Source organism: Chiloscyllium plagiosum, chromosome 48, assembly GCF_004010195.1.
Source record: "Chiloscyllium plagiosum isolate BGI_BamShark_2017 chromosome 48, ASM401019v2, whole genome shotgun sequence".
NCBI lineage: Eukaryota > Metazoa > Chordata > Chondrichthyes > Orectolobiformes > Hemiscylliidae > Chiloscyllium > Chiloscyllium plagiosum.
The window spans coordinates 22,435-46,686 of NC_057757.1; the positions used below are offsets into that span (position 1 = coordinate 22,435).

At 46.0% G+C, this 24,252-nt stretch overlaps 1 protein-coding gene across 1 annotated transcript in view; it reads left to right on the forward strand.

Annotated features, from left to right (window-relative positions):
- The window catches only part of LOC122544440 (dynein axonemal heavy chain 2-like), a gene marked incomplete at its 5' end in the record, with an annotated part of 71,011 nt that overhangs the window by 21,737 nt on the left and 25,022 nt on the right, over positions 1-24,252 (forward strand). Inside the window, 10 exons of the mRNA XM_043683687.1 lie at positions 2,495-2,598; positions 5,300-5,456; positions 7,159-7,241; positions 8,966-9,146; positions 10,517-10,655; positions 11,310-11,527; positions 12,414-12,512; positions 14,001-14,126; positions 17,445-17,555; positions 21,767-21,955. Of these exons, the coding sequence (XP_043539622.1) occupies positions 2,495-2,598; positions 5,300-5,456; positions 7,159-7,241; positions 8,966-9,146; positions 10,517-10,655; positions 11,310-11,527; positions 12,414-12,512; positions 14,001-14,126; positions 17,445-17,555; positions 21,767-21,955 (1,407 nt within the window). The remainder of the gene's footprint in view (positions 1-2,494; positions 2,599-5,299; positions 5,457-7,158; positions 7,242-8,965; positions 9,147-10,516; positions 10,656-11,309; positions 11,528-12,413; positions 12,513-14,000; positions 14,127-17,444; positions 17,556-21,766; positions 21,956-24,252) is intronic.

Sequence of the window (24,252 nt, forward strand, 5' to 3'; positions counted from 1 at the left end):
GGGATGTGCAGGTTAGGGTGGATTGGCCATGGGAAATTGTCCCATAGTGCCCAGGGATGTGCAGGTTAGGGTGGATTGACCATAGGAAATTGTCTCATAGTGTCCAGGGATGTGCAGGTTAGGGTGGATTGGCCATGGGAAATTGTCTCATAGTGCCCAGGGATGTGCAGGTTCGGGTGGATTAGCCATGGAAAATTGTCCCATAGTGCCCAGGGATGTGCAGGTTAGGGTGGGTTGGCCATGGGAAATTGTCCCCTAGTGCCCAGAGATGTGCAGGTTCGGGTGGAATGGCCATGGGAAATTGTCCCATAGTGTCCAGGGATGTGCAGGTTAGGGTGGATTGGCCATGGGAAATTGTCCCATAGTGCCCAGGGATGTGCAGGTTAGGGTGGATTGGCCGTGGGAAATTGTCCCATAGTGCCCAGGGATGTGCAGGTTAGGGTGGATTGGCCATTGGAAACACAGAGATATGGAGATGGGGTAGGAGAGTTGGTCTTGGTCTGGGTTGGATGCTCTTAGAAGTGGCAATGTGGACTTGATAGGCCAAATGGCCTGCTTCCACAGCATAGGAATTCTGTGATTCAGTGTCTGGCTGAGACCAGGGCCCAGAGAAAGCAGAAACCCAGTGTCCAGGTCAGAATCCTGAGTCTTCCTGTGCAGCACAGGCTGCCATTGCCAGCGTGGAGTGTGATGATCTTGAGAAGTCACCCACTCTGCAAACCCAATCAGGGAGAATGCTCCCAGGATGTTCCCATTTTGGTTGGATGGAGTTAGTGTAGGTTCTGGCCATCTCTGTAAACAGACACAAGGACTGCTGGCTGTGGAGGGGGTTTGTGTGAAAGGCCAGTCTTGGTGATATTGGGGTGGGGGTAGGGGTTAGTTTGGGTTCTGGACATCTCTGTTTCCAGACACAAGGACTGCCAGCTGGGGGGGGGGGGGGGGGGGGGTTGAGAAAAAAGCACCTGCCCATCACACTCTCCTGGTTCTGATTAAACTAAATTGAATTTCTATATGTCCACTGCAGACTTTATTTAAAAAGAATCACTGATTTACAATAATTCATTCGCTGCATTTTCATTCTTTCAACTAACTAATCTCTCTGAGACACATTTCATTCAAATTCTTGAATTCTTATGTGAAAGGAAAGTTGCATTTATCATCCTACCTCAAGGATGTTATAACCACTTGTAGCTGTCAATCAAGTAGTGAACGAGAGGCACCTGCTCTGACAACAGTAGGTTGTAAATGATTCATACAGTACAAACCTTCTGAAGCCATCCACTTTATAGCAACAGGCAATGAAATAGCAGGCCTTTAAACTACTATTTGTTTTAAAACTGCATAGACCAGGGGACATATAAATGCCCTGACAGTTTCTGGAAGATTTAGCCATGACAGCTTGATAGTTATAATAAGTTTATTCATGTTTTACATACAATCATTCTACTTTTTATATTTCCAAAGGGTATCTGACCTCTCCTAAGGACGCACATGAAGCTAAACAAAAACGCATACTGCCTCTCCAAACAATTCAGTTAGAGCGTTTTCTGAAAAACGTAAACATGTTTCGGATATCCCGTTAGTGACAATGGATCTGTTTCAAATCTGTTGCACTATAACATCTTTTTTAAATCTAATTACAAGTACCCTCAGTTTTTCTCCCCACTGTTTCTAATCCCCCACTGTCCCTCTCCCCACATGATGAAAATATCAGGAGAACAGGTAAGGAAGCAGGACTTCAAGACATGGGGCTCTGATTCTCTTTTGGCTGTGTTCAAGATCCTATTGGTCTTTGCAAAAATTCAGTTTAATGTTGATGACCAAGGAGACATAAGGCTGACATACTGTGTAACCATGGGTAGTTCAGTGCTTCCATGTACCAAGCCCTATTAACATCGAGTTCACACAAGTTATTACAAAGTTGTTGTAACTCCTTTCATTGTCAGCATCACTGGTGCTCCCCCTTGTAACAAGATTCCTTTCTGTTCTCTCCAACACACACACAGACACACACACACACGCACATGCACACAGACAAGCACCTACACACACCATTATGCACACACACACATGCAGATGTGCACACATGAACATGCGCACACACGCACACAGGCAACAGACAAACACACATGCACACACACAGGCATGCACACACAGGTACGCACGCACACAGACACACGTGTGCATGTACGCGTGCACACACATACACTCTCACTCATCACATGCACAGTGACAGAAGTCTCCCTACTACCTCCGACATTGAAAGCTCTCAAAGCTGTGTCTCAGGAATGGCAGGTTTCTTAGTCATTGTAGATGCTGAGAAGAGTTTCCTTTTCCCACTGTGGGATCTTACTGTTGGTTTGATCACTGTTTCAAAACTCAGGATGCCTATAAACAAAGGCAGGCGATGCTAGTTTCTCAGGTATCTGTAATTCGCAGCTGTCACTATTCAGAGCGAAAATAGCTAATCGCATGCTTCTGTTATACTTTGTAGGATAAGAACTGGGACATTGTAACTGCATCAAAGAACAAGGTTCAGCAGTTTAAGAAGACAATGCCACTGATTACAGACTTGAGAAATCCAGCCATGCGCGACAGGTGAGTTTGGAAAGTTATTCCTCCTTTATTGTTAACCCATCATGGTTACTTGAAAGAACACACCTTTTCACTTCAGTTACTAAAACTTCATCTGCAGTTTACTACCTGTTTAAGATCAGGGTTAGCTACCATCTAGTGGGGCCTAAGAGCCAGAGGCTGAGAAAAGCAGTAAAAGGGGCTCGGAGGCTATTGTTTTTAAAGAAGGAGTTTCCTGCAGTGAAACCTTGTGACTCCATCATCATGTTTTTCTGTTTTCCAGTATTTTCTGACAAGTGATTATGCAGGTAATGTACTTGTAACTTCTGAAAGACAGTCTGCATAGATTAGATTAGATTCTCTACAGTGTGGAAACAGGCCCTTCAGCCCAACAAGTCCACACCGCCGCTCCAAAGAGTAACCCACCCAAACCCATTCCCCAACCCTATATTTACCCCTGACTAACGCACCTAACACTGCAGGCAATTTAGCATGGCCAATTCACCTAACCTTCGGATTGTGGGAGGAAACCAGAGCACCCGGAGGAAACCCACACAGACACGGGGAGAATGTGCAAACTCCACACAGACAGGTAGGAATCGAATCCAGGACCCTGGTGCTGTGAGGCAGCAGTGCTAACCACTGACCCACCGTGCTGCCCATAACCTATTAAACGGTTAAAACTGCCCCATAGTCTTTCTTCAGGAATTGTAGATAGAATGTGGCTTGTGGATTTTATATTATCTTAATCCATCAAGTCATGCCTTCACTACTGAAAAACCTTGCAATTTTGTGGCATGTTTCACAACAGCCCAAGTGCTTTACAAGTAAGTACTTTTAAAACATTGTCATAATGTGAGAAAAGTGATTGATAATTTGTACACAGCATTCTCCCAGGAGAAACATGATGATGATCCATTCAACTACTTTGGAGTTATTTTGGTTGAGATAAAGTATTGGCCCAGGACATCAGGCAGATACTTCCCTGTTTCTCTGTGAGCTCCTGTCAACAATTTCTTTAACATTTACCTGAACAAGCAGATTAGTTTCTTGTCAGAGGTGAGACGCGTCCAACTTTGTGGCGCTTCATCAATGCTGCTTGTCAGATAGTGCGGCGCTCCCTCAGCACTGGCCCTCCGACAGTGCGGCGCTCCCTCAGCACTGACCCTCCGACAGTGCGGTGCTCCCTCAGCACTGACCCTCCGACAGTGTGGTGCTCCCTCAGCTCTGACCCTCCGACAGTGCGGTGCTCCCTCAGCATTGACCCTCCGACAGTGCGGCGCTCCCTCGGCACTGACCCTCCGACAGTGCGGCGCTCCCTCAGCATTGACCCTCCGACAGTGCAGCGCTCCCTCAGCACTGACCCTCTGACAGTGCCCACTCTCTCAGCATTGACCCTCTGACAGTGCGGCTCTCCTTCAGCACCGACCCTCCGACAGTGCGGCGCTCCCTCAGCACTGACCCTCTGACAGTGTGGAGTTCCCTCAGCGCTGATGCTCTGACAGTGCGGCACTCCCTCAGTACTGACCATCTGACAGTGCAGCACTCCCTCAGCACTGACCCTCCGACAGTGTAGCACTTCCTCTGCACTGCCCCTCTGGTGCATCACTCCCTCAGCATTGACCCTCCGACAGTGTAGCACTCCCTCTGCACTGACCCTCTGACAGTGCAGCACTCCCTCAGCACTGACCCTCTGACAGTGTGGCACTCCCTCTGCATTGACCCTCTGACAGTGCAGCACTCCCTCAGCACTGACCCTCTGACAGTGTGGCACTCCCTCTGCATTGACCCTCTGACAGTGCAGCACTCCCTCAGCACTGACCCTCTGACAGTGTGGCACTCCCTCTGCACTGACCCTCTGACGGTGCATCACTCCCTCAGCACTGACCCTCTGACAGTGTGGCACTCCCTCTGCACTGACCCTCTGACGGTGCATCACTCCCTCAGCACTGACCCTCTGACAGTGCGGCACTCCCTCAGCACTGACTCTCTGACAGTGTGGCACTCCCTCTGCACTGACCCTCTGATGGTGCATCACTCCCTCTGCATTCACCCTCTGACAGTGCGGCACTCCCTCAGCACTGACCCTTTGACAGAGCGGCACTCCCTCAGCACTGACCCTCTGACAGTGCGGCACTCCCTCAGCACTGACCCTCTGACAGTGCGGCACTCCCTCAGCGCTGACCCTCTGACAGTGTGGCACTCCCTCTGCACTGACCCTCCAACTGTATGACATTCCCTCAGCACTGACTCTATGACAGTGCGGCTCTCCCTCATCAATGACCGTCTGACCGTGCCATGTTCCCTCAGCATTGACCCTCTGACCGTGCTGTGGTTCCTCAGACTGACTCTACAACAGTGCTAAGGGTGCATCACACTGACTTTCTGACAGTGAGGCACTCTTTCTGTCTTGATCCTTTGACAGTGCAGTGGACCTCCAGTTCTGTCCATCTGACATTGAGGCACTCTTCTCGCAATGTCCATCTGACATTGAGGCACTCTTCTTGGAATGTAAGACTAGCTTAGGTCTCAGATCTCTGGAGTGCAACTTGAACAGATCATCCTCTGATGCTTGGAATGCTACCTAACTGGCTACTGGTTTGGAAATGTCCCTTTGTTTCCAATCTCACCCCACTAATCGGGTGTGGGTTGCGAACTACAAACTTGCCCTTTTTAAGTCGCAGTGGAACCTGTTACTCATGTGCTTTCTGTAATTATCTTCCAGACACTGGAACAGCATTAAGGATGAGGTGCAGAAAATATTTGACCATACTAGTGATGATTTCACCCTGGAGAAAATCATTGAGCTGGGCTTGGAGCAACACGCTGATGCAATCAACAGCATCTCATCTGCAGCTACGAAAGAGCTCTCCATCGAAATGGTAGGCACAGCAACGTAGCATCCAAATGGTTTCTAGCATTTAACTTCAGCAAGTCCCATTCCCTCCAATCTTTCACTCAATGTGAGCTTTACCTGTGATTGCCGGTAACCTTTCAGTGTCAACATTGGCTCACATTTCAGTCCTGTGGAGAAGTGAATCTTCCACCAGCCTCTGAGACAGCAAGTGATTTGTTCAATCCTCTAATGATGGGCTGCATGACAGTTCTGTGGCTTCTTCATACTCTGAGCTATCGGAAACATGCAAGATGTTGTTGGAGGCTGAGAGGTGACCTCATAGAGGTTTATAAAATCATTAGGGGCATGGATAAAAATCACACAGCATCAAATTATAAATCCACCAGGTTTACTTGGTAGCACGAGCTTTCAGAGCACCACTCCTTGCCACCTGAGGAAGGAGCAGTGCTCTGAAAGCTAGTGCTTCCAAATAAACCTGTTGGATTATAACCTGGTGTGAGATTTCTAACTTTCTTCCCCCCACTCCAACACTTGCACCTCTGGTGATGAGGGACATAGATAGGGTGAATAGCCAAGGTGTTTTTCCCAGAATAGGGGAGTGCAAAACCCGAGGGAATAGGTTTCAGATGAGAGAGGAAAGATTGAAAATGAACCTAAGGGTCAACTTTTCACACAGAGGGTGCTGTTTGTGTGGAACTAGCTGTCAGAGGAAATGGTGGAGGCTGGTACAATTATAACATTTAACAGGCACCTGGATACATGCATGGGAGGGGTTTCGAGGGATACTGCTGGCAAATAGGAATAGGTATATTTAAGATATCTGGTCGGCAAGGACGAGTTGGACTGAAGGGTCTGTTTCTGTGCCATATAGGCAGCATGGTGGCTCAGTGATTAGCACTGCTGCTTCACAGCACCAGCGGTTCAATTCCAGCCCTGGGAAATTGTCTGCGAGGAGTTTGCACATTCTCCCCAGGTCTGTGTGAGTTTCCTCCAGCTGCTCCAGTTTCCTCCCACAGTCCAAAGATGTGCAGGGGGTTAGGGTGGATTGGCCATGCTGAACTACCCCATAGTGTCCAGGAATTTGCAGGCTAGATGAATTCACCATGGGAAATGCAGGGCAACAAGGATAGGGTAGGGGGTAGAGTCTGGGTGGAATGCTGTTTGGAGGGTTGAATGGCCTGCTTCCATACTGCAGGGATTCTGTGATTCTATGAACTCTAATGCTGACCAGGCTTTGTGCTCCTTTTCCAAGGTCAGCAGTGGATTTGATGCCCTACATGTGCCAAAGCATCATGGCCATTCTGCTGGGGAATGGCTGCATTTCTGACTAGCTGTCACCCTTGGTCAAACCTCGACCAAAATCAGTGACCTAAAGCAAATGGTCATTTGGGCTGAGGTGTCAGCCTGGTGACTGAGAGCCAGAGGAATAACATAGTACCTGCAGGAAAGGACTCAGGATATTAGGGAGACTGAAGGATCTGGTGACACCCCTGGTGCAGTGGTCAGCTGAAATTGGTAGCCGTGATAACCGCTGAGCCACTGTGCTGCCCCTTCAGCATGTATATCATGGAAACAGACCCTTTGGTCCAACCCGTCCTAAACTAATTGTTTATCAATGAGGATGAGCTCATGACATCAGTGAGGCTGGTTGGTAATGAGGCTGCATTTGTAGTCTCCAGTTTTAACAGCAAATTAAACTGATCTTCAATGGGGTTCTCTCTCAACAGGCTTTGGAAGGAATAAAGAAAACCTGGGAAGTTACAGTTCTTGATCTCATGCCTTACAAGGACAAAGGGCATTATAAACTCAGGTAGGTACTTAACAAAGGCAACATTTCCCATTTCTTTAGTGCCATTAGTTATGTTAAATGAACTAAACTATTTCTTGGGAGCTGAACTATCTCAGTATCAAGATTAGAGTGGTGCTGGAAAAGCACAGCAGGTCAGGCAGCATCTGAGGGGCAGGAAAATCAATGTTTTGGACAGGAGCCCTTCATCAGGAATGAGGCTGGGAGCCTCGGGGGTGGAGAGATAAATGGGAGGAGGGTGGGGCTGGGGAGAAGGTAGCAAAGAGTGCAATAGGTGCACGGAGGTGGAGATGAAGGTGATAGGAGGAGGGAGGAGGGTGGAGAGTGGACTTCACCAGTTTCCTCATTTCCCCTTCCCCCACCTTACCCCAGTTCCGACCTGCCAGCTCAGCATCATCCTCATGACCTGTCCTATCTGCCAATCTTCCTTCCCACCTATCCACTCCACCCGCCTCTCCGACCTTGCAAATCTTGCAAATAGAATATGTTTTGCCAATGCTCTGGGTGTATTGGACTGGAAATCATTCCCCTAAATGGAGCAGTGGTCACAGTCAGGGAATTTCAGCACTGTGGTGCATTAGAATAAGGATAGAAAAGATGTGCCACATCTGTGAATTGAAGCTTTTAGCTGTGCAATGGAAACAGAAATTGCCGGAAAAGCTCAACGGGTCTGGCAGCAGCTGTGGAGAGAAATCAGAGTTAATGTTTTGGGTCCAGTGACCCTTCCTGAGTAATCTGGCTTGTCTGAACTGAATGCTGAAGGTAGCTGCCCTTATCCAGGAGAATCCTTCACTGGGACATTGATGAGAATGTGCAACATGGAGTGGGTGATCGATGTAACTAAAGGCAAGCTATGGAAGCACATAACGAAGGAAACAATAGAATATTTTGTTCATAGGGTGAGATCAGATAATAAAACTGGGAAGGGGCTTGCACAGAGCAGAAACTGCACAGATCATTTCAGCTGAATCTTCTGTTTCTATATTCTATATCATGTTTACTGTCAGAATGGTCAGAAGTGGGAGGGTGGATAAAAAAATCTCTCAAAAATAAAATCAAACCAAGCTCTTTAGACTTTGCCTGAGTACGTAGCAAACAAGAAACCAGGTTAGCATGCAACGCACACAGAAAGTAGCAGTAAGCCTTTCGAGCACAGATGAAAATCCTAGTTCTTACTCAAAGCTTACTTATTAATTTGTAAAAAAAATATCAGCAGTCAGAAAACCCGGCCAACGAGTGGCCAAAGGCTGAAAAGTGAGACTGTTGTACAAACCAGTAACAGCTGTTTCACTGCTGCTTTAAGATGCTTCGTGGTTTGAATCTGGCCAGATTCAGTAGGTCGGTCTAATTTGTAACTTGTGCAGTGGTTGTTCAGAGCAAATGTCTGCCACTCCCATGTAATTTGTGCCTCTCGTGCATGTGGCCTGCTGGATGATATTAATAGTTGGCAGGTGAACAGCTAGTTGCTGAAACATGGGGCACGGATGGCCTACTGACTGCGTGGGATACATGCTGACTGCAGGCAGGCAGTTAATTGCAAGCCACCCTGCTGGTGTTGGCGATGGATGATCTGCTGCAGATGTGCCTGCCAGCTACCCCTGGCTCTTGCATGGAGACTGTCCCTCCCTCAGATAACCCCTCAAAATACCAGACTGAGAACCAAGCCCCTGCCTGGTGGATGCCACCTGTTGCCCTGTTGATATTAATACATTTCTTTTTATACACAGGGGAACCGATGAAATCTTTCAGGTCTTGGAGGAAAACCAGCTGACATTGTCGACCATGAAAGCTTCTCCCTATTTGAGGGCATTTGACAAACAAGTGGATTATTGGGAACGGTGCCTCTCTCTGATTCTTGAGGTGATCGAAATGATCCTGACTGTACAGAGGCAGTGGCTGTACCTGGAGGTAACTGGCACCTTCACAAATCTATTGCAGTCGGTGACTAATTTTTCAGAATGAATACACTGCCCTGTTTCATTTTGTGGAAGGGCATCCCAAAGCACTTCTAAACCAATTACATGCTTGCAGTGATGTTAAAGAAAGAACAGTGACAGCGAATTCACAGACAGGAAGCACCCAAAATCAGCAATGTGACAGTGAGCTGATCAACTGCTTTAGTAATGTTGGTCGAGGAATGAATATTGACCCCAGACCTTGGGAGAGCTCCTTAGCTCCTCTTCAAAGTAGTGACCCTGGACTCCTTTCTGCGTTGAATGTACGAGTTGGGAGGCCATGTTGCGGCTGTACAGGACATTGGTTAGGCCACTGTTGGAATATTGCATGTAATTCCAGTCTCCTGCCTATCGGAAAGATGTTGTGAAACTTGAAAGGGTTCAGAAAAGATTTACAAGGATGTTGCCAGGATTGGAGGGTTTGAGCTACAGGGAGAGGCTGAACAGGCTGGGGCTGTTTTCCCTGGAGGGTCGGAGGCTGAGGGGTGACCTTATAGAGGTTTACAAAATCATGGGGTGGACATGGATAGGATAAATCCCCCCTGAGGTGGGGGAGTCCAGAACTAGAGGGCATAGGTTTAGGGTGAGAGGGGAAAGATATAAAAGGCACCTAAGGAGCAGCTTTTTCACACAGAGGGTGGTACGTGTATGGAATGAGCTGCAGGAGGAAGTGGTGAAGACTGGTACAATTACAACATTTAAAAGGCATCTGCATGGGTATATGAATAGGAAGAGTTTAGAGGGATAGGGGCCAAATGCTGGCAAATGGGACTAGATTAGGTTAGGATAGCTGGTCGGCATGAATGAGTTGGAACGAAGGGTTTGTTTCTGTGCTGTACATCTCGATGACTCTATGACTCTACTGAGAGGGCAGATGGGTTTTTTTTCTGTAAAAGGTCTTGGGTCCATTTCTCAGCTGCTCAAAGTGAGGTGTTTAAACCTTTCTCCATGTTTCATAGCAGTGTACAGGCTTGTGAGCCAACTGCTGAGAAAGACTCTTTCCACCAATATCCTTCAATCCAGCAACTGAGTGGGAATTCCGCAGGTTCCAAGGTGGTAACGTGTTGGCAGAGTTTATTTATACTGTACCCAGCAGGCAGATACAGGCATGGCTAGGCAGTTTACACCAGAAGATGAATATTCTGCCTGATACTGACCCGTACAGACACACTGAAGGCCTTAGTTTCAGTTTCCAATCTGTACCCCAATAATGGCCAGTATTGTAGCCACAAGAGAAATCCTGAGCACACTAATGAGATGCTGTGAGCCATTCAGATGGTAGTAATGGTGCATAAAAAGCTCCTGTTTTTTTGTTTGCTACAGAATATTTTCCTTGGGGAGGACATTAGAAAACAGCTTCCTCGGGAGTCAGCGGAGTTTGAGAACATTGACGTACAGTGGAAGGTCATAATGCATCGTCTGATCCAGGAACCCAATGCTCTTCGAGGAACCCATCATCCAGGTGTGCTCATGTCTTGGCACTGCGCCTCAGATAGGTGTGCATTGGAAGTTTGCCAGAGTCAGAACCAGGGATTAATTTATTCCTTGTTAATAGCTTGGCTCGTACTCCTCATCCTTGGGAATTCAAGGAAGATTTAATTATTTCGGATAATTGAAAAGTTTGATAAGGCAGATGTCGGGAAGCTACGCGGGGGAAGGAGTAGGGATTGTGGTCCAGACCAAGATTGGGAACTTACAGCAAAGCCATCAGCCATGAAACTGGACCGTAGCAAAACAGAACAAGCACTGAAATGGAGGGACGGTTAGCCCTGGAGGATGAAAGTCAGACAGGAATTGGTATTGATACCCACTGTTTGCATGTCCTATCTCTTATCCCCCTGAACCAATGCTAGCACTCCATTCCAGCCCCTAGTTCCTGCTCTCTGGGAGTCCCTAAATAGTCCACTTAACCCTGCCCCATCCCTCCACACTCTGAAGTTTGTAGAACATCAATTGTACCGTTGCTGCTGTATTAACCACTCCTCCGCCCCCACCTCGCTGCCACCCCCCTTCCCCCTCGCTGCCACCCACTCCATGCCTTTCCTTTATCATTCTTGCTTGGACACCTGCCAGTTCTTAAAGTGAATACATTAGCTGTCGTCGTTACTTTGCGCAGGTCTGCTGGACTCATTGAATGGTATGAATGCAAAACTGGAAGAGATTGAGAAGTCGCTGGACATGTACCTGGAAACCAAACGCCAAATCTTTCCACGTTTCTACTTCCTGTCCAATGATGACCTGCTGGAGATCTTGGGCCAGTCCCGTAACCCGCCAGCGGTGCAACCCCACATGAAGAAATGCTTTGACAACATCAAAAGCCTCAAAATGCAAAAGGTAGCATCACTCACCTGCCACGGCCAGCTCTGGGTTTCTCGGTTGCTATTTGGTGTATATCTGCTACTTCCGTGCAGACCTGACCATCAAGTGCTGGTCAAGTATTTTGCTGCATTACAGCCCAGTGCAGATCTGTCCCAATCTGCTCACACCAACCTCTGTTGTCTCACATGTGGCCTCACCTGCTCTCATCCGCAACTCCTCCTGATCTTGTGTGTGCCCCTTACTGCTCTCCAGTGTGGGCCCTCCTGCTCTCCCCACCCCCACCTCTCCCTCAGGGTTCAAGGTAAGCTTATATTGTCTCAGAGGAGCTGGCCTCATCACGTTTATGGAACTGTGGGAATGAAAGGGTGTTGAGAGGCACAGACCAGACCACGTAGCAGTGAGTGGTTCCCTCCTGTGAAGCTAAACATTGACCATTTAGACAGGTACAACATCCTGACTGACCACCTTAAAACAGGCCCTTCAGCCCAGCAAGTCCGTACCAACTCTCCGGAGAGAATCCCACCCAGACCCATTCCCTTATTTCTCTACATTTCCCCTGACTAATGCACCTAACACTACGGGCAATTTCCCAGGAATGATCCAATCTAAGCTGCACATCTTTGGACTGTGGTAGGAAACCGGAGCACCCAGAGGAAACCCACACAGACACGGGGGGAGAATGTGCAAACTCCACACAGTTCACTGAGGGTGGGATCCACCCTGGCGCTGTGAGGCAGCAGTGCTAACCACTGAGCCATCGTGCTGCCCTTACTGGGCATTTTATTTTCCTGGTCCTATCCTGCATATTGCCATGGTGACCTTGACCTGGTGATCTCCAGATAGCACTGTAACTGTGACTGCTGAGTGTACAGATTCCCATCCCTGTGACCTGTCTTTCCAGGTTGGAACCACCGCCAAAATGGAAGCTGCCGGAATGTTTGCTGCTGATGGGGAGTACGTGGAGTTCAAACATCCCACCCTGCTCGAGGGTCCTGTCGAGGTACAGATATCTCTCGCCTGTTGTTACTGTCAGGGGTTCACCTGTAGCTCGGTTCCAAGGTCATCTACTGGGACCAAACTAAACCCACTTGTCCTACCTCCATACATGCTGTCACATACCGTGGATATCAGGGGGACTACTGTCAGAGACAAAGTGACCAATTTTCAGTCCATTACATTGAAGCCAGTACCTCATCTTTAAAAGGGAGTAGATTTCATCTAACTTTATTAAATGGAGCAGCATGTTTACTAGGATGAGGTATTCCAGGTTTGGGCTCTATCTCTGGCCTGCACTGTCGAAAGTGTAGCTTCTGGCTGGGAGCACAGAACTGCTTGTCATCTCTTCATTGGATAATATTCCTTGTGTAACTTCAGAGCCTTGGGGGTGCGATTATATTTACTGTCACTCAAGGGCAGCTCATGGCTTTTACAGTCTATTACAAGAGGCAAGCAGCCAATTGTCCTCATGTATTCCTCGGCTCTGTGCTGCTGTGTACTTTAACCAGCTACTTCCCATTTATCCTGCTCCCCTGCATACAGCACATTCTTCCCAGTGCTGGGTATAGAAGCAAGAGCAACACCGGGTTAAAGCACTCAGCAATGTTGGGCACTCCCTTGGGTCATCACAGCAGGCTGAGGCGAACTGACCTGTACATCAGAATGGAAAGGCTGCATGTTCGATTCAAATTGTTTTGCAATCTGTGACACCATTGGATTCCACAACCTTTCTGACTCTAATAATGTTCTCCTCCTGTGTTGAATACATCACATTCTTGATGAAGGATTATTAATTGACTGATGTGTGTTCTCAGCACCCAGCGTCATAGAATTCCTACAGTGTGGGAGCAGGTCATTTGGGCCATCGAGTCCACACTGACCCTCTGGGCAGCATCCCACACAGACCCATTCACCTACCCCATCTCCTGCATTTCCTGTGGGTAACCCACCTGGCCTGCACATTCCGAGACACTACAGGGCAATTTACATTAGCCAGTCCACCCTAACCTGCACATGTTTGGATTGTGGGATGAAACTGGAGCACCCGGTGGAAACTCATGCAGATCCAGGGAGAATGTGCAAACTCCACACAGACAGTTGCCTGAGGCAGGAATCGAACCCGGGTCCCTGGTGCTGTGAGGCAGCAGTGCTAGCTACTGAGCCACCATGTCAACTCACCTCTAGTTTCAGTGTTCAAGGCAGTGAGCATTGACATGCTATTTGACTGCAGCAGCTTCACTATTCATACAGGTTTACACAAACTCATCTGCACACACTCAGATTTCCTCTTCTCTAACATAGGTCAGTGGAGAATGACTGCCTGAGAGACTTCTCCAGGTGGTGGGTAGAACAGGACTGAGATCAATTAAATGAACAGGCCAAGGAAATGTTTCAGGTTGTCAGTAACTCAGATAATTCTGGGAAGTCTGGGTTTAAGTGATCTGGACCTCAGCTGTCCTCATTGTTTTTGTAATTTGTTCTTATCCCTCAGGCCTGGCTCTGTGATGTGGAACGCACCATGCGCTTTACTCTCAAAGACCTGCTGAAAGACTGCCGCTTGGCTCTGAAGAAAATGCTCACAAAGCGGGATAAATGGGTGAAGGATTGGCCTGGTCAGGTCAGTCACAGGCTTTCAACAGAGGGAGGAGCTTTCTGAGCATCAACAGAGCACTCTTAATGTTTCAGACCTGTGTCTGTCATAGTGGGTTTTTGGGCTATGCTTTATGAGAGCTTCTAAAAACGTGTTAATGTGTAAGACCATAAGACCTAGGAACAGAAATTAGGCCATTCAGCCCATCGAGTCTGCTCGGCCATTCAATCATGGCTGATAAGTTTCTCAACCCCTTTCTCCCCCGTTCTCCCCATAAACCCTTGATCCCCTTGATACTCAAGACCCTATCTATCTCAGTCTTACATATACTCAATGACCTGGCCTCCACAGCCCTCCATCGATTCCCCACTCTTTAGCTGAAGATGTTTCTCCTTCTCTCCATTCTAAAAGGTCTTCCCTTTACTCTGAGGCTGTGCCTCGGGTCTGAGTCTCTCCTACCGATGGAAACATCTTCCCAGCATCCACTCTATCCAGGCCATTCAGTATTCTGTATGTTTCAATTAGATCCCCACTCATCCTTCTAAACTCCATGGAATATAGACCCAGAGTCCTCAAATGTTCCTCATACATTAAGATTTTAATTCCTGGGACCATTCTCGTGAACCTCCTCTGAACACGCTCCAAGGTCAGTACATCCTCCCTGAGACATGGGGCTCAAAACTGCGCACAATACTCCAAATGTGGTCTGACCAGAGCCTTATACAGCCTCAGAAGTGCATTCCTGCTTATATTTAACTCCTCTCAAAATAAATGCCATCATTGCGTTTGCCTTCCTAATTACTGACTCAGCCTGCAGGTTTACCTTGAGAGAATCCTGGACTAGGACTCCCCAAGTCTCTTTGCACTTCAGATTTCTGAATTTTCTCCCCATTTCGAAAACAGTCCATGCCTCTATTCTTCCCACCAAAGTGCATGACCTCACACTTTCCCACATTGTATTCCATCTGCCACATCTTTGCCCACTCTCCTAACCTGTCCAGATCCTCCTACAGCCTCCCCGCCTCCTCAATACTACCTGTCCCTCTACCTATCTTTGTATCGTCTGCAAACCTCACCAGAATGTCCTCAGTCACTTCATCCAGATCATTAATGTTTAAAGTGAAAAGTTGTGGTCCCAACACTGAATCATGCGGAACACCACTTGTCACCAGCTGCCATCCTGAGAAGGAGCCTTTTATCCCGACTCTCTGCTTCCTGTCAGACAAGCCAAGCTTCAATCCATGCTAGCACCTTGCCTCTGACACCCTGGGGCCCTAATCTTACTCAGCAACCTCCTGTGCGGCACATTGTCAAAGGTCATCCCCATACAGTTAATATCTTTGAAGTGCAATAACTGCTATAGAGTAGCCAAATATACCAGTCATTTATGTACAGCAACATGGCAAAAAACAGATAATCAAAGGAATATCCCAACAGTCACTTTTATAAAGGGCCAGGACACTGTCCTTTCTGATAATGACATTGAAGTATCACTGTCCAAAAGGGCTGATAGACAAGGCCATGGTTTAATGTCTCATCTCAAATATGTGGTCTCTCTGAGGGCCTTGCTGTCTCATAAAAAACAGAAATGTGGTTAATATGATATCCCTCAGCATAAAAGGAATATTGTTAATTCCACACTCTGTCAGTAACAAACAGGAATATTGTTAATACCACACTCTCTCAGTAATAGGCAGGAATATTGTTCACACTCTCTCAGTAATAGGCAGGAATATTGTTCACACTCTCTCAGTAACAGACAGGAATACCGTTAACACCACACTCTCTCAGTAATAGGCAGGAATATTGTTAACACCACACTCTCTCAGTAACAGACAGGAATACCATTAACACCACACTGTTTCAGTAACCAACAGGAACACCGTTAATACCACACTGTCTCAGTAACAGACAGGAATATTGTTAATACCACACTCTCTCAGTAACAGACAGGAATATTGTTAATACCACACTCTGTCAGTACAGACAGGAATATTGTTAATACCACACTCTGTCAGTAACAGACAGGAATACTGTTAATACCACACTCTGTCAGTAAGAGACAGGAATACTGTTAATATCACATTCTCTCAGTAACAGACCGGAATACTGTTAATACCACACTCTCTCAGTAACAGACAGGAATACTGTTAATACCACACTCTGTCAGTAACAGACAGGAATACCGTTAATACCACACTCTCTCAGTAACAGACCGGAATACTGTTAATACCACACTCTGTCAGTAACAGACAGGAATACCGTTAATACCACACTCTGTCAGTAACAGACAGGAATACCGTTAATACCACACCCTCTTAGTAACAGACAGGAATACTGTTAATACCACACTCTGTCAGTAACAGACAGGAATACCGTTAATACCACACTCTGTCAGTAACAGACAGGAATACCGTTACTACTAATCTCTCTTAATAACAGACAGGAATATTGTTAATACCACACATAGTCAGTAACAGATAGGAATACGATTAATACCACACTCTCTCATTAACTGACAGGAATACCGTTAATACCACACTCTCTCAGTAACAGACAGGAATACCTTTAATACCACACTCTCTCAGTAACAGACAGGAATACTGTTAATACCACACTCTCTCAGTAACAGACAGGAATACTGTTAATACCACAATCTGTCAGTAACAAACAGGAATATTGTTAATACCACACTCTCTCAGTAACAGACAGGAATACTGTTAATACCACACTCTCTCAGTAACAGACAGGAATACTGTTAATACCACAATCTGTCAGTAACAAACTGGAATATTGTTAATACCACACTCTCTCAGTAACAGACAGGAACCCTGTTCTTATCAAACCCTCCCCCAGTAACAGAGATGAACACAGTTTGTACTGCACACTCAATCAGTAACTCCCCCATCAAACACCCACAGGACAGGGACAGCACAGGGTTAGATACAGAGTATAGCTCCTTCTACAGGAACAGCATGGGATGAGGTGTAGCGTAAAGTTTCCTCTGCAACATCCCAATAATATGCATACTTGCATTGTTCCTGAGAAGGACTGTAACTCCTGCTGTTAGTTCTGAACCTGCCCAATTAAAAGTGGTAGTGACAGCTTTGATAGACCAGAGGACAGGTACAGTTGATAAAAATATTTAACTCATCTGTTAGCTTATAGTCTGCCTGATGTCACAGCTAACTGTCTGTAAAATAGTTCCGTGTCTTCTTGTAGACCTCCATTGCTCCTATTCCAAGTGTTCCTTACTCGTGGTGTGGGGAAAACCTACATTTATTTTCAATGATTATACCGCACATTTTCAGTCTAGCCAACATTCAGTCCTTCATTTCATCACAGATGCTCATCACTGCAAGCCAGATTCAGTGGACCACTGATGTGACCAAGGCTCTGGTGACAGCCAAGGAACAAGGGGAGAAGAAACCTGTCCGTGTTATTAAAAGGAAGCAGGTGGGTTCAGCTTGGTGATGCACTGATCCTGAATTCTGGCAATGCCTACATATTTCATTCCAAGGTGGGAGACCATAAACTGACTGTCCAAGAACTGCACAGTGCTCAGAGCTCTACTTCCCAGTGACTGAGAGTCATACAGATGTCCAGCATGGAAACAGGCCTGTTGGTTTAATTAGTCCATGTCGACCAGACTATTCTAACCTAATCTGGTCCCATTTGCCAGTATTTGGCCCATATTCCTCTAAACCCTTCCTATTTATTTACCCACCCAGATGTCTTTTAAATGCTGTAATTGTGCCAGCCTCCACCACTTCCTCTGGCAGCTCATTTCATTCACGCACCACCCTCTGTGTGAAAACATTTCCCCTTAGGTCTCTCTTAAATCTTTCCACTCTCATCCTAAACCTATGATTTGGAGATGGCGGTGTTGGACTGGGGTGTACAAAGTTAAAAATCACACAACACCAGGTTATAGTCCTGATGAAAGAGCAATGCTCTGAAAGCTAGTGTGCTTCCAAATAAACCTGTCGGACTATAACCTGGTGTTGTGTGATTTTTAACTTTCTAAACCTATGCCCTCTCATTTTGGACTCCCTGACCCTATCCATGCCCCTCTTGATTTTATAAGCCTCTATAAAGTCACCTCTCAGGCCCTGATGCTCCAGCGAAAATAGCCTCAGCTTATTGAGCCTCTCCCACTAGCTCAAACCCTCCAACCATGGCAACATTGTGAATCTTTCAAGTTTCACAAGATCCCTATAGCAGGAAGAGCAGAATTGCATGCAATATTCCAAAAGTGGCTTAACCAATGTCCTGTTCAGCCGCAACATGATGTTCTAACTCCTGTAACTCAATACTCTGACCAATAAATCTACCTGCGACTCCACTTTCAAAGAAATGTGAACCTGCACTCCAAGGTCTCTTTGTTCAGCAACACTCCCTTGGACCTTACCATTAAGTGTATACGTCCTGCCCTTATTTGCCTTTCCAAAATGCAACACCTCACATTTATCTGAATTAAACTCCATCTGCCACTTCTCAGCCCATCTGATCAAGATCCTTTTGTACTCTTCTTCGCTGTCCACTACACCTCCAATTTTGGTGTCATCTGCAAACTTACTAACTGTACCTCTTATGCTCGCATCCAAATCATTTATATGAATCATGAAAAGCAGTGGAACCAGCACCGATCCTTGTGGCACTCTATTGGTCACAGGCCTCCAGTCTGAAACACAACCCTCCACCACCACCCTCTGTCTTATACCTTTGAGCTAGTTCTGTATCCAAATGGCTAGTTCTCCCTGTATTCCGTGAGATCTAACCTTGCTAACCTGTCTCCCATGGGGAACCTTGTCGAATGTCTTACTGAAGTCCATATAGATCACATCTACCGCTCTGCCCTCATTAATCCTCTTTGTTAATTCTTCAAAAAACTCAATCAAGTTTGTGAGACATGATTTCCCACGCACAAAGCCATGTTGACTATCCCTAATCAGTCCTTGCCTTTCCAAATACATGTACGTCCTGTCCCTCAGGATTCCCTCCAACAACTTACATACCACCGATGTCAGGCTCATCCAACTATAGTTTCCTGGCTGGTCCTTAGCAGCTTTCTTAAATAGTGGAACTACGTTAGCCAACCTCCAGTCTTCCGGCACCTCACCTGTGACTATCGATGATACAAATATCTCAGCAAGAGGCCCAGCAATCACTTCTCTAGCTTCCCACAGGGTTCTCGGGTACACCTGACCAGGACCTGGGGATTTATCCACCTTTATGCGTTTCAAGACATCCAGCGCTCCTCCTCTCTAATATGGACCTTTTCAAGATGTCACCATCTATTTCCCTACATTCGATATCTTCCTGTGACTATCGATGATACAAATATCTCAGCAAGAGGCCCCACAATCACTTCCCTAGCTTCCCACAGAGTTCTAGGGTACACCTGATCAGGTTCTGGGAATTTATCCACCTTTATGCATTTTAAGCCTCTAGCACCACCTCCTCTGTAATATGGACATTTTTCAAGATGTTGCTATTTATTTCCCTAAATTCTTTATCTTCCATATCCTTCTCCAAAGTAAACACTAATGCAAAATACTTACTTAGTATATCCCCCATCTCCTGCAGCTCCACAGGCCGCCTTGCTGATCTTTAAAAGGGGCCCTATACTCTCCCTAGTTAGTCTTTTGTCCTTAATGCATTTGTGAGATGTCTTTAGATTCTCCTTAACCCTAGTTGACAAAGCTATCTCATGTTCCCTTTTTGCCTTCCTTATTTTATATTAACTATACACCTACTGCCTTTATATTCATCTCAGGACCCAGGGATAGCCTCGGGTTCGAGTGGTTCGGGTTATAGCTCTTCCTAAAGCAGAAAATGCTAAGTGGAGTGGTGGGAAGATATGTTTCACACTATGCAATCTTTACACAGTTTGGATATTGAGAACCTCGAATGAGGAAGTACATGAGAGGGAAGAATACCTTGGTTTGGCAAAGTCGAGTTAGGATTTAGAACATGCTGCCTGGGAGAGTGGTGTTTTTCAAAAGGAAATTAGATACATCTTTAATAGAAAATCTAACTCACAGATATGTGCAAAGGGCAAGCTGGAAAGACAGAAATGTGAGTTGGTGGGACTAACCTGTCTAAAAGGCTGGGACAGACTGAATGGGCCAAATTCCACTCTCAGGTTCTAAATTTGGTGGGAAAGTTGGCTGAAGGTCATCCAGTTTTTTTTGTCAGGCGTGCTTGCTGCCATCAGCTTGTACAGATGCACTTCAGTAACATCATGAACTGGTGACAGTGGCTTGTTGTACTGTTGGGTATTGTCAGCTGCAGCAACAGGCTCTACCGTCACTGGTCTGTTCTATCCCCTACCTTCATCCTCATTCATCAGCTGGGTTCCCACCATGGGTTTTGGAAACATAATCTCTGTGCTCTGTTCTGTTCTGCTGCAGAAATTGTCCCAATGTTTGGAGCCTTCCCTTTTATGTAATCCTGGGTTGTTGTGTATTCACTAGCTCCCTATATCTTATTTTATCTGATTTACCTCTAACTCTAAATCCAAATGGTACAGTTACAGAACTTTAAAACATAGAATTTACAGAAATTTCAACAAACTTGGTCAATACACGGAGCCCCAAGTTTTTGAACATAGAACAGTAGAGCACAGAACAGGTCCTTCAGCCCACGATGTTGTGCTGGCATTTGTCCTACTCTAAGATCAGACTAGCCTACATACCCCTCATTGTACTATCTTCCATCTGCCTATCAAAGAGTCAGTTAAATGGGCAGCACGGTGGCTCAGTGGTTAGCACTGCTGCCTCACAGCACCAGGGATCTCAGTTTGATTCCAGTCTCAGGCGACTGTCTGAGTGGAGTTTGTACGTTCTCCCCGTGTCTGCATGGGTGCTCCAGTTTCCTTCCACAATCCAAAGGTGTGCAGATCAGGTGAATTGGCCATGTTAAATTGCCCGTAGTGTTAAGTGTATTCGTCAGGGTTAAATGTAGGGTAGAGGAATGGGTCTGGGTGGGTTACTCTTCAAAGGGTTGGTGTGGACTTATTGGGGGGGGGGGGGCAAAGGGTCTGTTTCCATACTGTAGGGAATCTACTCTAACCTAAATGTCCCCAATGTATTTTCTCTCATTTAACTCTAAGTGTGAAGTCAGTCAGTCCAGCTTCACCTTCCTTCTTCAACAATCAACTACAATTACATAGGTCAATGAACAGGCCAACACAATCATTTCCAATTCCCATTAATACTGCATGGGGGAATCGATACTGGATGTACTTTGGCAGGGATTCCAAACGTGCAGGCTCTGGACTCCTAACGGGTTACTTTGGGGTTGAAATCTCTAAAACAACAATGGTCCCACTTGGGCCCCTGACTGAGTTATAATGACTGTGCTCCAGCTCTAGCAGGTCCCCATCCATCACCCTGACTCTCACAGTCTCCCCAGTGCACTCTCCCAGGTCACACTGAGGGGTCATAACAACTTGCAGGCCTCAGAAATTAGGCCACAGTGGGATAAAACTTTGGGAGCACTGCACTAAAGGTCGGGGGCTGGGCGAGAAAGGAGAAGATGTGGAGAGAGAGAGAAAGAGAGAGGGGGGCGCAGGGTGAAAGAAGTAACCCTGTTATAATTGAGATTCGCTGGACAGTTAGTGCTTTCATTAAACCCTAACCTTAACATCACTACCTTTGCAGGTGAGCATGCTACGCAAGTATTCCGAAGCTATCCGTGGAAATCTGACTAAGATCATGCGCCTGAAGATCGTGGCTTTGGTGACAGTGGAAGTTCATGCAAGAGATGTCATCGACAAACTGTACAAGCTGGGGTGTATGGACGTGACTTCGTTTGATTGGCTCAGTCAACTTCGCCTTTACTGGGACAAGGTAGATGGGGCATCTTTAGCCAAATCCAAATCTGAGCTCAACTCCACTCCCCTCTCAATTTTAATAGAAATGTTTTCTCCCCTACTCTGCCAATGATCTCCGATGTTTCTCTCAATTCCTGCATGAGGCTGGCCATCAAAGATGAAGATCCTTGACATGGAATATTAACCCTTAATTTTCTTCTCCATAGAAGCTGTCTGATCTGCCGAGTGTTTTCCTCATGATCTGTTTTTATTTCAGATTTATAGCATCTGTAATACTGTGCTTTCCACATTTCTGTGGGTCTGGCATCACAGGGGTAAGGGCATCAGTGAAGCAGTTGGGTTTTTATGACAATCCAGTGTGCACCTTTACTGTGATTAGCCCTTTTTAAACTCATGTGAGTGAGTCATAGGGACATTGGAACAATAATAGGCCATTTGGCCCTTTGATCCATCTCCGCCATTGTCAAATACAGTGCTGCTGTGGTTACAGAGTTTCTGCCTGTTATTGAGGGAATGCAGTATTAACAGAGTTCTTGTCTATTACTGAGGGAGTGTAGTATTAATGGAGTTACTGTCTATTACTGAGGGACTGTGGTATTAACAGAGTTATTGGCTATTACTGAGGGACTGTGGTATTAACAGAGTTATTGGCTATTACTGAGGGATTGTGGTACTAATGGAGTTACTGTCTATTACTGAGGGACTGTGGTATTAACAGAGTTATTGGCTATTACTGAGGGACTGTGGTATTAACAAAGTTATTGGCTATTACTGAGGGATTGTGGTATTAATGGAGTTACTGTCTATTACTGAGGGATTGTAGTATTAATGGAGTTACTGTCTATTACTGAGGGATTGTGGTATTAATGGAGTTACTGTCTATTACTACTGAGGGATTGTGGTATTAATGGAGTTACTGTCTATTACTGAGGGACTGTGGTATTAACAGTTATTGTCTATTACTGAGGGATTGTGGTAGTAATGGAGTTACTGTCTACTACTGAGGGACTGTGGTATTAACAGAGTTATTGTCTATTATTGAGGGACTGTAATATTAAGAGAGTTATTGTCTATTACTGAGGGACTGTGGTATTAACAGAGTTATTGTCTATTATTGAGGGACTGTGGTATTTACAGAGTATTGTCTATTGCTGAGGGACTGTGGTATTAACAGAGTTATTGTCTATTATTGAGGGACTGTGGTATTAACAGAGTTATTGTCTATTACTAAGTTTCAGTTCCATTATTCTATCTAACTCTTCAAAACACTTAAGTTCCTTGTCTACCAAACATCGATCGAACTCTGCTTAGAATATTACCCATCCATGCTATTATTCCATACAGGGCACACAGGCAAGAACTGCCCACCAAAACTCACAAAGGTAGGTAACACTGCTGGGATTGGTCATCACAGACAAACATAACTCAGTGCTTTATCCCACAGACACACTGACCTCCTGCATGTGTCCTGAGGTGGTATTTTGGCTGAATTCAGCAGAACACAAGTGAACAATTCAAGCCCAGATAGTTAGAGCTCTGCACGGTTCAACTGCTTGTTGCTTTGCAGCGATGTCCGTGCATCTGTTTTATTAAGAGTGAGTTGAGTGCTGGAAGATGGAAGAGATCCAGAGAAGATGTAATAAATCCAGAAGTAGTGTGCAGGCCAACACATGAACTACCCAGAGATAAACTATTATATTTTGTTAACACCTACCATTTACACTTCCACTTCATCTATGTTCCTCCTCTACTACCGTGAGCACTCACTTTGTGTTTTGCTCTGGGTATTCAAATCATCTTTTCCACTTTCTCCTCCTCCCCTTTATCAACAGTGTGAAAACTATCATCTCGGTGGCTCAGGGGCTAGCACTGCTGCCTCACAGTGCCAGGGACCTAGGTTCAGTTCCACCTTTGGCTGACTGTCTGGATGGAGTTTGCTCATTCTCCCTTTTTAGATTAGATTAGATTAGATTAGATTAGATTAGATTATCAGGGGCTACACTGCTGCCTCACAGTGCCAGGGACCTAGGTTCAGTTCCACCTTTGGCTGACTGTCTGGATGGAGTTTGCTCATTCTCCCTTTTTAGATTAGATTAGATTAGATTAGATTAGATTAGATTAGATTAGATTAGATTAGATTACTTACAGTGTGGAAACAGGCCCTTCGGCCCAACAAGTCCACACCGACCCGCCGAAGCGCAACCCACCCATACCTCTACATTTACCCCTTTAACATAACACTACGGGCAATTTAGCATGGCCAATTCACCTGACCCGCACATTTTTGGACTGTGGGAGGAAACCGGAGCACCC